General features: G+C 37.4%; 1 protein-coding gene across 1 annotated transcript in view; it reads right to left on the bottom strand.

The window, feature by feature from the left end:
• LOC150108658 (uncharacterized) overlaps positions 1-13063 on the bottom strand; it is a 75285-nt gene that overhangs the window by 13795 nt on the left and 48427 nt on the right. Inside the window, exon 5 of the mRNA XM_090390498.1 lies at positions 8992-9126. Coding sequence (XP_090246624.1) covers positions 8992-9126 — 135 coding nt within the window. The remainder of the gene's footprint in view (positions 1-8991; positions 9127-13063) is intronic.

Here is a 13063-nt window from a genome sequence, read left to right as displayed (position 1 = left end):
GCTAATGATGTAAAGTTGGGTAGAGCATTACTTAATACAGATGATGTCAAAATTTTGCAGGATGATTTGGATAGATTGGCAGACTGGGCAAAGGAACATGGATGTCAGTTTAATGTGGCAAAGTGTAGCATTTTATTGTGAAAAGATTACCAGCTGTATACCAAATTGGTGGAACCATACTGCAGGAAATTGATGAAGCCAGAGAGTTGGGAGTGTTAATGGATAGGGAGTTAAAGTTTAGTTGGGTACATAGCAAAAGTGGCTAAAGCAAACAATCAGATCATTTGGTTACTGAAGAATACTTTGACGAGCAGAGACAAGCAGGTTATTGTTCCTCTTTATCTACCTTTGATAAGAACCCATCTTGACTATGCATATCTGCCAGGGTTTGTTTCTTAGTAATGAGGGGGAGGAGAGAATCCGGAGGTGATTGACCAAGATAGTAGCAGGTCTATGGAATGAATCTTTTACAAGAACAGGTTGAAGATTACTGAAACTGGTTGAGAAGTGGAAAAGGGATCTCAGAATAGGTCTATTAGTGGAAACTGAGTAAGAGTGTAGTTAGCAAGGCTTTTGGAACCAGGTTTTTTGCTTGGAGAGAGTAGTGGATGAGTAGAATAGGATGACAATCTGTTGTGGGTGCTATTACTGTGAATGAGTTCAAAGCAAAGTATGATAGATACTGCACAAATGGTGGATAGTTCTTGACATGATGTTTAGGGCCTCTCTCGATGAGTCTAAGGACTCCTTGGAGTTGCTCATAATAATAATAATAATAATAATAATCTGAAAATCCAGAAAGAAGAATACCTGAGACTCATTGTGAACTGCAGTACTCCTACATAGCAGAACCAGTGGTTTTTTATAATGAAGAATGAAACACATTACAATGAAAGAGATAAAAAAATTTAACTAAAATTAATTTTAAAAAAAGTTCATTTTGGGTACTGAGAGATACATGTTTAATTCTTAGTGCCATTGGCAAAATTGAATGCAGAAGCATCTTATATATATATACAGGGTGTTCGGGATAAATTTGACAGTTTCGTAAGGAAAAAGAAAATCTTCTTTGTATCTATTAAATTTAATGAATTGACAAAAAAACATTACAGGCAGAGTTAATTACAATACTATCAACAAGATTTACTCAAAATAACCACCATTAGCATCGATCACAGCTTCAATTCTGCTTCGGAACCTCGAACAAGCTGATGCTACAGTCTCCCTGGGAAGGGCCGCAAAAACTGTTTTAATTTTATCCATTAACTGGGCTTTTGTATTACTGGAAGTGCGATTGGTGTCTTTTTCAACTGCGCCCCATACAAAATAATCCATGGGGTTAAGGTCTGGGGAGTTTGGAGGCCAAACATTTGGACTGGTGAAGTCGTAGAAATTTTCAGACAACCATTTTTGACTTTTCCCAGAGGTGTGGCAAGGGGCCGAATCCTGCTGCCATACATACGGCCTACCATTGGCTACCCTTGTTATCCAGGGCTTGACTACAGTTAGCAACTCCACGAACAAAGCCCGAATTCCAATGCCAGGGTTCTTCAACACCTGTTCCTGCAGATTTGCGAGGAATTCTGCTGTACGAACGCAATCAGATCGTCTGCTAGGGATCTTTCTTCTTGCTACATCCTCGTAGTCACCATTGCAAGTCTCTAGTTCGTGCCTGATTGTTTTTACTGTATTCAGGGAGCATTGGGCAGCAGTCGTAATATCCTTATTTTGATGGCGGGCACGAATCATCATGATACAAGTTATTCTCTTCCATGATTCAGGTGGGTTCCAGCTATCCATCCTTTCTGACATCTTGTATATGAATGAAGAAGGGTCCAAACTTTTAAATGAAGAGAAGTGTGTGTTAATACATGTAACTTACGGAAAAATATAATTAATTATAAATATGTCAAATTTATCCCGAACACCCTGTATATATATATATATATATATATATATATATATATATATATATATATATATATATATATATATATATATATATATATATATATATATATATATGTGTGTGTGTGTGTGTGTAAATAAGTTTTTTTACTTGGGAATATTGTATATTAGGGTTACCAAGTAATTTTATAAACTTGGTTATTTTACTCCTAATCCCAAGTAAGCAAACAGTTAAGTTTGCTCCTGAACGTAGTTCAAGTCTAAAGGTGGTGCAACACCAGGGAAACTCATTGTAAAGGTGGGTACAGCTCTGGTCACTATTCTTAGTATTTTCCATAATGTAAAGCACATCTCACTAAGAGATGTATACTGCAATACATTATGGGTGGGGTCACTACCCAGACCGGTTTCAATCTTTTTTGAGGTCCTCAGTGAGTAACTGGACCCTAAATACCAAGGTTTTAGTAATACAGAGGCTTATCAACTTCACCTATACAAGGTATTTTTATTTTGAATAAGAATCTCTGGAGGAGATATAGATGTAAATAATTTTTTTTTTAACCTTGGGAATAATGTATATTAGGGTTACCAAGTAATTTTATAAACTTGGTTATTTTACCCCTAATCACAAGTAAGCAAACAGTTAAGTCTGTGCCTGAACGTAGTTCAAATCTAAAAAAGAAAAGGAGACCTCAAAAAAGGTTGAAACTGGTCTGGGTAGTGACCCCACCCATAATGTATTGCAGTATACATCTCTTAGTGAGATGTGCTTTACATTATGGAAAATACTAAGAATACTGATCAGAGCTTTATCCACCTTTACAATGAGTTGCCCTGGTGTTGCACCACCTTTAGACTTGAAGTACGTTCAGGCACAAACTTAACTGTTTGCTTACTTGGGATTAGGAGTAAAATAACCAAGTTTATAAAATTACTTGGTACCCCTAATATACATTATTCCCAAGGTAAAAAAAAAAAACATATTTACATCTATATCTCCTCCAGAGATTCTTATTCAAAATAAAAACACCTTGTAGCAACTTGTATAGGTAAAGTTGATAAGGCTCTGTATTACTAAAACCTTAGTATTTAGGGTCTAGCTACTCATTGAGGAGACCTAAAAAAAGTTTGAAACCAGTGAGATTGCTAATATGAGTTCCCTCTCTGAAGGTTTTTGCCTTAAGGGAGCAATTTGAGTTTCCGGGGAAAGTGTTTTCCAGCATGGCCCGGTGAGGAGCTTTGTTGGTGAATGCTTTTCTTCGGAATATGAGCGGTTCTGCTTGATGGTGGTGGTGGTGGATGGAAGGCCATCACTGAGTGGAGCCAACGCTGAGATGGACGGTCTTTCACCCACTATTGAGTAGTCTAGGGATCGTCCGAATTTTTAGAGATGGCTTTACTTATTCATAAGGTTGAAACCGGTATGGGTAGTGACCCCACCCATAATGTATTGCAGTATACAACTCTTAGTGAGATGTGCTTAAAATTATGGAAAATACTAAGAATAGTGATCAGAGCTTTACCCACCTTTACAATGAGTTGCCCTGGTGTTGAACCACCTTTAGACTTGAACTACGTTCAGCCACAAACTTAACTGTTTGCTTACTAGGGATTAGGAGTAAAATAACCAAGTTTATAAAATTACTTGGTAACCCTAATATATATATATATATATATTTATTTATTTTAATCTATTTATTTATTTTTTTAAAATATCAGTCCTATGCAGAAGACATAGGATAAACTTATAGTACATTAATAATGGGTGAGCAACAGATGAAGGAAAAAGGAGGAGCCTATTTCTTGATGAGGAGGGTAAATGTATACTTGACCAGAAGCTGGTCATGTTCTCAGATGCTTAAAGGAAAGTGATGGAATAATAGTGAGCAATAATGTCAGAAAATATTATTATTATTCAGGTCTCCATGGAGTCAAATGACTCATTGCAGGAGGTCCTTCATAGGAAACACAAAGTCTATCATACCACTCCTTAAACGCATTGACAGTTCTCACTCTCACCACTTTATCAGGTCATGGTTCAACCACCCTCCATGCAAAGAAACCACTCCTCACCCCCCTTGCTCACAGTTTCCTTTCATAACTTCCAGGATGGCCCCTTGTCATCACTCCTTCCCGCTGTTCAACCAAGCGAAAGAATTCCCCAGTGGCAACCCTGCACCCCCCCCCCCCTCAACATTTTAAAAGTTACTCTCCTTCTTCTATCCACCAAACTCTGCAGTCCACATTCCCTCAACCGATCCTCATAACTAACGTTGTAGTCTTGAAGCTATCTTTGTTATCCGGCTTTGTACCTTTTCACAGTTAATTTATCCCCTTCAAATCCTGGGGACCAAATCTAAAAACAATAGTCTAAGTGTGGTCTGATCAGAGTCTTATACAACTGAATGATAACTCTTTTATCTCTGCAGGTCAGTGTCCTTCTCATTATTGCAGCAATCCTCTGTGTTATCTTTGCCACCTTTGCAATATGTCCGCTAAATTTCAGGTCTCTATCAATTATCAACCCCAGATCACTTGTCGCCCCTACTTCCTCCAGTATAGCTCCTCCAATAGAGAATCCAGCATCCCAAACCTCAAGACCTTACATTTTGCTGCATTAAACCGACACCCATGTTCATTTGCCCATCTGTCTAGCTTATTCAAATCCTCTTGCAGGGCTACCACATCTGCACTATTACTAATAACCCTTTGCACCATCCGCAAACAACTGAATATCCCCCTGCAATCTACTGACAATGCAACTGATATAAAGATTAAACAATATAGGTCCTGGTACTGAGCCATGTGAGACTACACTTGTAACCTTCTGCCTCCTTGAAACTACCCCACCATACACAACTCTCTGTTACCTATCGGACAGCCAATCCTGACATCCAGGCCCATGTGCTGCAACTTAAATATCAGCTTATCATGTGGCACTCTGTCAAATGTCTTCAATAAGTCCAAGAAAATGGCAGTATATGCCTTTTCCTCATCTACTGCTCTTGTAACTTTATTATAAAAGGCTAGCATATTACTAAAACAACAGCACCTCTTCATAAATCCATTGACTCTCACAGATAACATTACCCTCATCTGCCCAATGCTGTATATGGTGCCTAACTAATTTATCGAAGATCTTAACAACTACTGATGACACACAAACTGGTCTATAATTAGACACTTCCAGTCTGCTGATAGTGCAATGGCACTATCTTACCTTTCTTCCATTCCCTGGGCACCTTTCCCGTAGCCAGACTTTCATTTAAAAGCCACGTCAAAGGAGCTGTCAGTTCTTTAGCACATTCTCTCAAAACTCGTGGTGAAATTACAACCAGTCCCACAGCCCTACTGACATCCAGAGTACTCAGTATTTGGAACATGCTCTCCTCCTGCACCTCTAAACCTCGAACCTGCCATATCCCTCTAGTATTAAAATATACTCCTCTAGGATGAAATACTCCAATAAAGTGTTCATTGAACAATTCCACTATGTCCTCTGCATCAGTCACTCTATTCCCATTTTTATCCCACAATGTTATTCTTCCACAGTCATTTCTCCTCCTACTGGTCACATAGCTAAAAAATTCCCTAGGATTTTCTTTGGATCTTAGGGACAATCTACAGGGTGTTCGGGATAAATTTGACAGTTTCGTAAGGAAAAAGAAAATCTTCTTTGTATCTATTAAATTTAATGAATTGACAAAAAAACATTACAGGCAGAGTTAATTACAATACTATCAACAAGATTTACTCAAAATAACCACCATTAGCATCGATCACAGCTTCAATTCTGCTTCGGAACCTCGAACAAGCTGATGCTACAGTCTCCCTGGGAAGGGCCGCAAAAACTGTTTTAATTTTATCCATTAACTGGGCTTTTGTATTACTGGAAGTGCGATTGGTGTCTTTTTCAACTGCGCCCCATACAAAATAATCCATGGAGTTAAGGTCTGGGGAGTTTGGAGGCCAAACATTTGGACTGGTGAAGTTGTAGAAATTTTCAGACAACCATTTTTGACTTTTCCCAGAGGTGTGGCAAGGGGCCGAATCCTGCTGCCATACATACGGCCTACCATTGGCTACCCTTGTTATCCAGGGCTTGACTACAGTTAGCAACTCCACGAACAAAGCCCGAATTCCAATGCCAGGGTTCTTCAACACCTGTTCCTGCAGATTTGCGAGGAATTCTGCTGTACGAATGCAATCAGATCGTCTGCTAGGGATCTTTCTTCTTGCTACATCCTCGTAGTCACCATTGCAAGTCTCTAGTTCATGCCTGATTGTTTTTACTGTATTCAGGGAGCATTGGGCAGCAGTCGTAATATCCTTATTTTGATGGCGGGCACGAATCATCATGATACAAGTTATTCTCTTCCATGATTCAGGTGGGTTCCAGCTATCCATCCTTTCTGACATCTTGTATATGAATGAAGAAGGGTCCAAACTTTTAAATGAAGAGAAGTGTGTGTTAATACATGTAACTTACGGAAAAATATAATTAATTATAAATATGTCAAATTTATCCCGAACACCCTGTATTTTCATATTCCAGTTTCACCTTCCTTACCATACTAGTCACTCTCCTGTCTGTGTCTTATATTTTTCGTGCATCTACTCTTCATCTGTCTTCTTATATCTCTTCCATTAAACACCAACTGCATGCCAAAAAGAGGCATGCAGTTGGTGTTTAATCTTGTTTGTCATCCACTTTACTCCAAATTGTGTCCTCTGCTTCACTCTTGGAATACAGCTTACTATTGCTGCTAACAAATATTCCTTCACAATTTCTCAAGCACTAATGATATCCCGGCCTTCCAATTCCTCCATCCATGAAACTTCCCCAAGTTGATGTCTAAGACTTAAATTTCTGAAGACTTTGGTAAGGCCAAATGCAGAAAATCATCTTCATCTGAAAAATATCAAATATATCAAACAAAAAAGATTTGGTGATATTTTTGCAGCAGCTGTTGTGAACTACACAATAGGATGAGTGACTCCTGTTTACCCTCCTGACTCTGGGTATGCAGCAAACTCTACTACTAATTTTTTCCTTGTTGCTTCTGATATTATAGTCCTGCTGCAAGCCAGTTCTTAAGTTTGCCATAATCATTGGCTCAGTAATACATATATATATATATATCCTTGCTTAACTAAAACTTTCGCACGCTTAGTTAACTCCCAACCCACGCCACTAACGTATTATAAGGTTAACAACCTTTTGTGGGTGGGAGTCACATGCAAAACAAGGTCAAGATTACATAGTCACTCTCCCCATCTAGAGGCAAGGTTATTAACTTGGTTATGGACCAATCCTGTGATGCTATCACCGAAATTCTCAAACCCCTGGGTCACTTTGACCACATGCTCTCTTAGGTTATCTCTCAGTAGCTGCATAAATTCCATTTTTATACTCCCTGGCCTATAAATATTTTTTATTTATTTTCCTTCTTGGCTTTTATCTCATATACATATCTTCAAATGCACCTCCCTCACCTTACCCTTTCTGCTGAATTTCTACCCAATTCCTGTTCAATTACATAAACAAACAGACATACATGTTTTACTGAAAACAATTCCAGTCATACTGATGCTATCTGCAATTCAGAATAGATAAGCTAAAATTTATTTCAGATTAAATTAAATATTGGGTTGGCAAATAAGTTTGTTCGGTTTATGCGTTAGTACAAGTTTACGCCACTTCGCCTGTCGCTATTGTTGCGCTACTGCACAGTGGAAAGGCGACATTTCACATAACCTTTCAGTGAATTTTCGTTCGGCCTACTTCAGTTGCGTGTGTGTAACATATTTTTAGAAATGGAAGGAAATAACGTACATTACTGCCATATTTTGCTTTTTTATTTCAAAAAAGGCAAATGAGCTGCAGAGGCCCATAAAAAAATATGGAGCGTATATGGGGATGGTGCCTTAACAGAACGCGTATGCCAAAAGTGGTTTGCCAAATTCTGTTCTGGAGATTTCGACGTCAGTAATGCGCCTCGTGCCGGTCGCCCGACCAAGGTTGATTCGAGTGTTGTGAAGGATATTGTCGACAAAAATACATCACAAACAGTATGGCAGATTGCTGCAGTACTGAACATATCCAATACAAGCAATGAAAACCATTTGTGCAAGCTGGGATATGTTTCAAAACTCAATGTTTGGGTGCCGCATGAATCGACTGAGGCCAATATGACTGCTCGCATATCCATCTGTAATTCGCTGTGACATCGCCAAGAAAACGACATTTTTGAAGTGGATAATTACGGGAGATGAAAAATGGGTCGTGTATGATAACATGGTACTTAAAAGATCATGGGGGCACAAGAGTGAACCGCCGCAAACAACCTCGGAAGTGGGATTGCACCCAAAGAAGATCATGCTCTCTGTGTGGTGGGATTATAAAGGTGTTGTCCACTACGAAGTGTTACCATCAGGCAGAACGATTGATTCAACTGTCTATTGCTCATTAATGTGACTGGCCCGTGCAATTAGCATAAAACATCCTGAATTGGCAAATTGGAAAGGAGTTGTCTTTCACCACGACAACGCCAGACCCACACATCGTTAACAGCCGAAGTAAATTGTTACGTCTTGGCTGGGATGTTTTGCTGCATCCTCCGTATTCACCGGACTTGGCACCTTCTGATTACCACTTAATCCAATCGTTGCAGAATTCTCTGAATGGGAAAACCTTCGCTAATGAGGAGGCTGTCAAAAGACACCTGGATCAGTTTTTCGTCAGTAAACCTCAGGAGTTTTATGAATGCAGCATAATGAAGTTGGTGGACAGATGGCAAAAGGTCATTGATAAAGAGGGTCGATATATAACTGACTAGTATGTATTATATACATTAAATAAAATGTGTTTCATTCCACTCTGAAAAACCGAACAAACTTATTTGCCAACCCAATAACTTAAGAGAACTTTGCAAATGACAGTTAAAGACCACACTAACCTGAATAATTTAATTATCATTGTAAATTTTAGTGAATTATGCAGTTCAATTTACAGTAAAATGTTAAGCTTGCAGCATGTCATTCTTTTACAAAAAAAAGTTTGGCTAATACAGCACAACTTACCTTATATGTTTGCACATCTATTTCCTTATGACTAATACCAGCTCCATCAGCATGAAATACATGTTTTAGTTGAACTACAGCTTCTCGTATACCAAGCAGTGCCCTTTGCCTGCTTTTAGTAGTTGTAAAAGTTTGCTGTTATCCACAAAAAAAAAAAAAATAATAATAAGGATAATTTTATACTGTTAATCTGAAACATGCCATTTTAAGTAAATGAAATGTAGCATATATGATACATTTCATGTATTATTATATTCATGTATTATTATTATATGCAACCAAATGGAAAAGTTTGGAAATTGTAGATCTTTTCAAATTTTCATACATTTTAACTTATAAACAAAGAAGTAAGGACTTCAAAAGTGCATGGAATCATGCACATTTGAGAGGCACTGCATGTAGCCAGTGGGATCTGTACTTCATAACATAAGCAACACAAAAGGAAAATAAATAATTAATTAATTGATTTTATTGATATTTCACTGGATTTCCAACCAGCATCCTCAGAACACAAAATTACAAATGTGGTAAACACATGGCACTAATTTATCCAAACAAGTTCAGATTTCTCTTCTTGGACTGACCTGCACCTCCGATCTTTCGACACAACCACATTTCAACTATAATTTCCGAGTCACCAAAAAACTTGTACATTTTTACACAAGACACTACTTCACAGCTGCTAACTCTACACAAAGCCTAAATCCACCCAGCCATAGAACATTGCTCTCATATTTGGGGTGGTGCACCAAAATCCTCTCTGACATTGCTCGACTCTATCCAGAAGAGGGCCATCAGGCTAATTAATGATCCCTCTCTCACATCTCCACATCAATCCCTCTTTCACAGATGTTCAGTTTCTGTCTTGTGCAGTTCCGGCCCGGTGAAAATTTTAAGTAGGGGTGCTGCATATACAAAAAAAAATAAACAAAAAAAAACTTTTTTTTTTCTAATCAGTAACGAATTTATTAATAAATAAATTTACATATTAAAAATTGCTTTATTAAAAATATTTCATCCTCACCACAAACAAACACTAATAACAAAAGTTTCGTATCAACAGCAATGACAAGCGCAAACGAATATCGGTGTCAGATTGCAGTGCATTTGTTTCGTGTAACGATAATGAAAAAATATAATTCTTTTCATATTTTCAACAGTGACACTCGTCATAATTCAGCCTTGTATCTATAATAAATAAATAATTATATGTTATTTTAACAAAATAAAATAAGATTTACAAAAAAATTGTTCACCATGAGCACGTGCCAATAATAAACATTACATATCTCACAGAAATAATGAGTGCAGGCATAAGATACACTGCCCAAGCGGCAGTGTATCTAATGATGTAACGCGCAACGACAGCAAACGAATATCGGCGTTAGATCGCAATGCATTTGTTTCGTACAACGATAATTGAAAAAATATTATTCCTTTCATATTTTCAACAGTGAGACTCATCATAATTCAGCTTTGTATCTATAATAAATAAATAATTATATCTTATTTTAACAAAATAAAATAAGATTTACAAAAAATAGTTCACCGGGCACACACACCAATAATAAACGTTTCATATCTCACAGAAATAAGGTGCATAACTTACTAAAAATACACTGCCGTTTGAGCAGTTACAGTTGGGAATGATGTAACGTGCAATGACAAGAGCTAACTAATATCGGCGTTAGATTGCAGTGCATTTGTTTCGTAATCTAAAGCGTTAATTGAACAATTCCAATTATTAACTATTCAATCAATGTCAAAACATAAGCTGTAACCTTTAACATGTTGTACTGCATTTATATAATGTTGTAAGCATTGTTATTATTTATAAACACAAATAAAATTTAATTTTTTAATTTTTTCCTTGGGGGTGCTGCAGTGTCGCTGTGCTTATGTACGGGCCGCCACTGGTCTTGTGCCTCTTCTACAGATACTTTCATGGACACTGCTCTGTTGAATTGGCCACTATTATTCCTTCACTCTCCTCCAAAATCATTAAAATAAGAACCACTACTAACTAACTGACACCCTTTTACAGTCCGTCTTAAACTCACCAAACCAACTTCAGTGCCCACTCTTCCATTCCATCTACTTTTGTCATTTGGAACAGTCTTCCACACTCTGCCTTCCCCAAATATTACAACCCTCAGCTGTTTTAGCAAAATGTGAACAGATTTTGCTTAAACTGAATCTGAAACATGCCATTTTAAGTAAATGAAATGTAGCATATATGATTATATTCATATTATTATATGCAACCAAATGGAAAAGTTTGGAAATTGTATATCTTTTCAAATTTTCATACATTTTGAAACGCGAGTAGGCCACAAGACCTACAGGCCAATTAGTGCTGTAGGTCTTGTGGCCTTTAGTGTGTGTGTGTGTGTGTGTGTGTGTGTGTGTGTGGATCAGATTAAAAAAAAATATATATATATATATATATATATATATACACATACAGGAAAACCTCACTTAATACAATTAATTAATCCATCAATTACTGCACGCTAAGTGAAATCGCATTAAGCGAATACAATAAACAATAGGAATTATTATAATTCATCCATCAGTTAGTGTAAATTTGGAAAAAGAAATAGAGTATAAGCTATGTTAGAGGATAAAATCATCAAAGTTAATAAAAATCAGTTGCTTAAATTTTATTTAATGTCTAAACATTTGATTGAGCTACTTTTTTACAAAAAAATTAAGTAAAGATGTTTGAATTGTGCTTGACTTTTTCATCTTGTCATGCAATTTGCAATAGATGGTTGTTTGTTTATGATTGTTTATGTAAGTACCTTCCACTGGATATGGCTTTCCTATAAACAGAAAAAAAAGGATAATAGAGCATCTCGTAGTCATGTTACTAGTGTATCTAGGAGGGGGAGACATATATTAATTTCTTTTTCTGTAGTGAAGTGCACTTTTGGATGTATAGTCCTGAAACCATCTTCGTTATCTGGCTCTGCATCCTTTCCACAGTTAATTTATCCCCTTCAAATCCTGGGGACCAAATTTCAGAACAATAGTCTAAGTTTGGTCTGATCACGGTCTTATACAATGGAATGATAACTCTTTTCATTCCATTGTATAAGCTTCTCTGCAGGTCAGCATCCTTCTCAGTATTGCAGCAATCCTCTGGGTTACCTTGGTTACCTTTGCAATATGCTCCCTGAATTTCAGTTTTCTATCAATCATCACCCTCAGATCTCTTGTCTCCATTACTTCCTCCAGTATAGCTTCCTCCCATATTGATGGATCCCAAACTTCAATATTTTACATTTTGCTGCATTAAATCGACACCTCCATTCATTTGCCCATCTGTCTAGTTTATTCAAATCCTCTTGCAGTGCTGCCACATCTGAACTATTACTGATAACCCTTCCCAATAATAAATTTAGTTTAATCCTTTATCCTAGTGAGAGCAAACAAAGTTTGCGCTTGAAAATATCTTTAGGACTGAATATAGTGTTGTACTATATTACCTGGGTAAGTAGTGCAACACCAGGGCAACTATTAGCAAAGGTGGAGCAAGCTACCAACACTTCTAACCCAGTATCTCCCATAATGCAAAACACATCTCCTTGTGGATATGTATACTGTTATGCATTAAGGGATTGGCCACTACCCAGACTAGTTTCGACCTTTATTGAGGTCTCTTCAGTGGGAGCCAGGCCCAGAGTTGGAGATACCAGGCAGAAGCAGTAGCAAGGTCATCTTTACCTACAGGAGTTGCCAAAAGGTTTACCACCTTTTTTTATTAAATTACTCTGGATTTAGAGAAAGATGTTGAAAGTTTATTTTTCACTAGGTTAGACTATAATAAATTTAGTTTAATCCTTTATCCCAGTGAGAGCAAACAAAGTTTGCGCCTGAAAATATCTTCAGGACTGAATAAAAAAAAAAGGTGGTAAACCTTTTGGCAACTCCTATAGGTAAAGATGACCTTGCTACTGCTTCTGCCTGGTATCTCCAACTCTGGGCCTGGCTCCCACTGAAGAGACCTCAATAAAGGTTGAAACTAGTCTGGGTAGTGGCCAATCCCTTAATGCATAACAGTATACAT

This window comes from Typopeltis vanoorti, chromosome 3 (assembly GCF_054136105.1).
Source record: "Typopeltis vanoorti isolate ZY-2024b chromosome 3, IOZ_Tvanoo_1.0, whole genome shotgun sequence".
Taxonomy (NCBI): Eukaryota; Metazoa; Arthropoda; class Arachnida; order Uropygi; family Thelyphonidae; genus Typopeltis; species Typopeltis vanoorti.
Note: the sequence above shows the minus strand (reverse complement) of the source record. Positions and strands in the feature narration are given on the sequence as shown.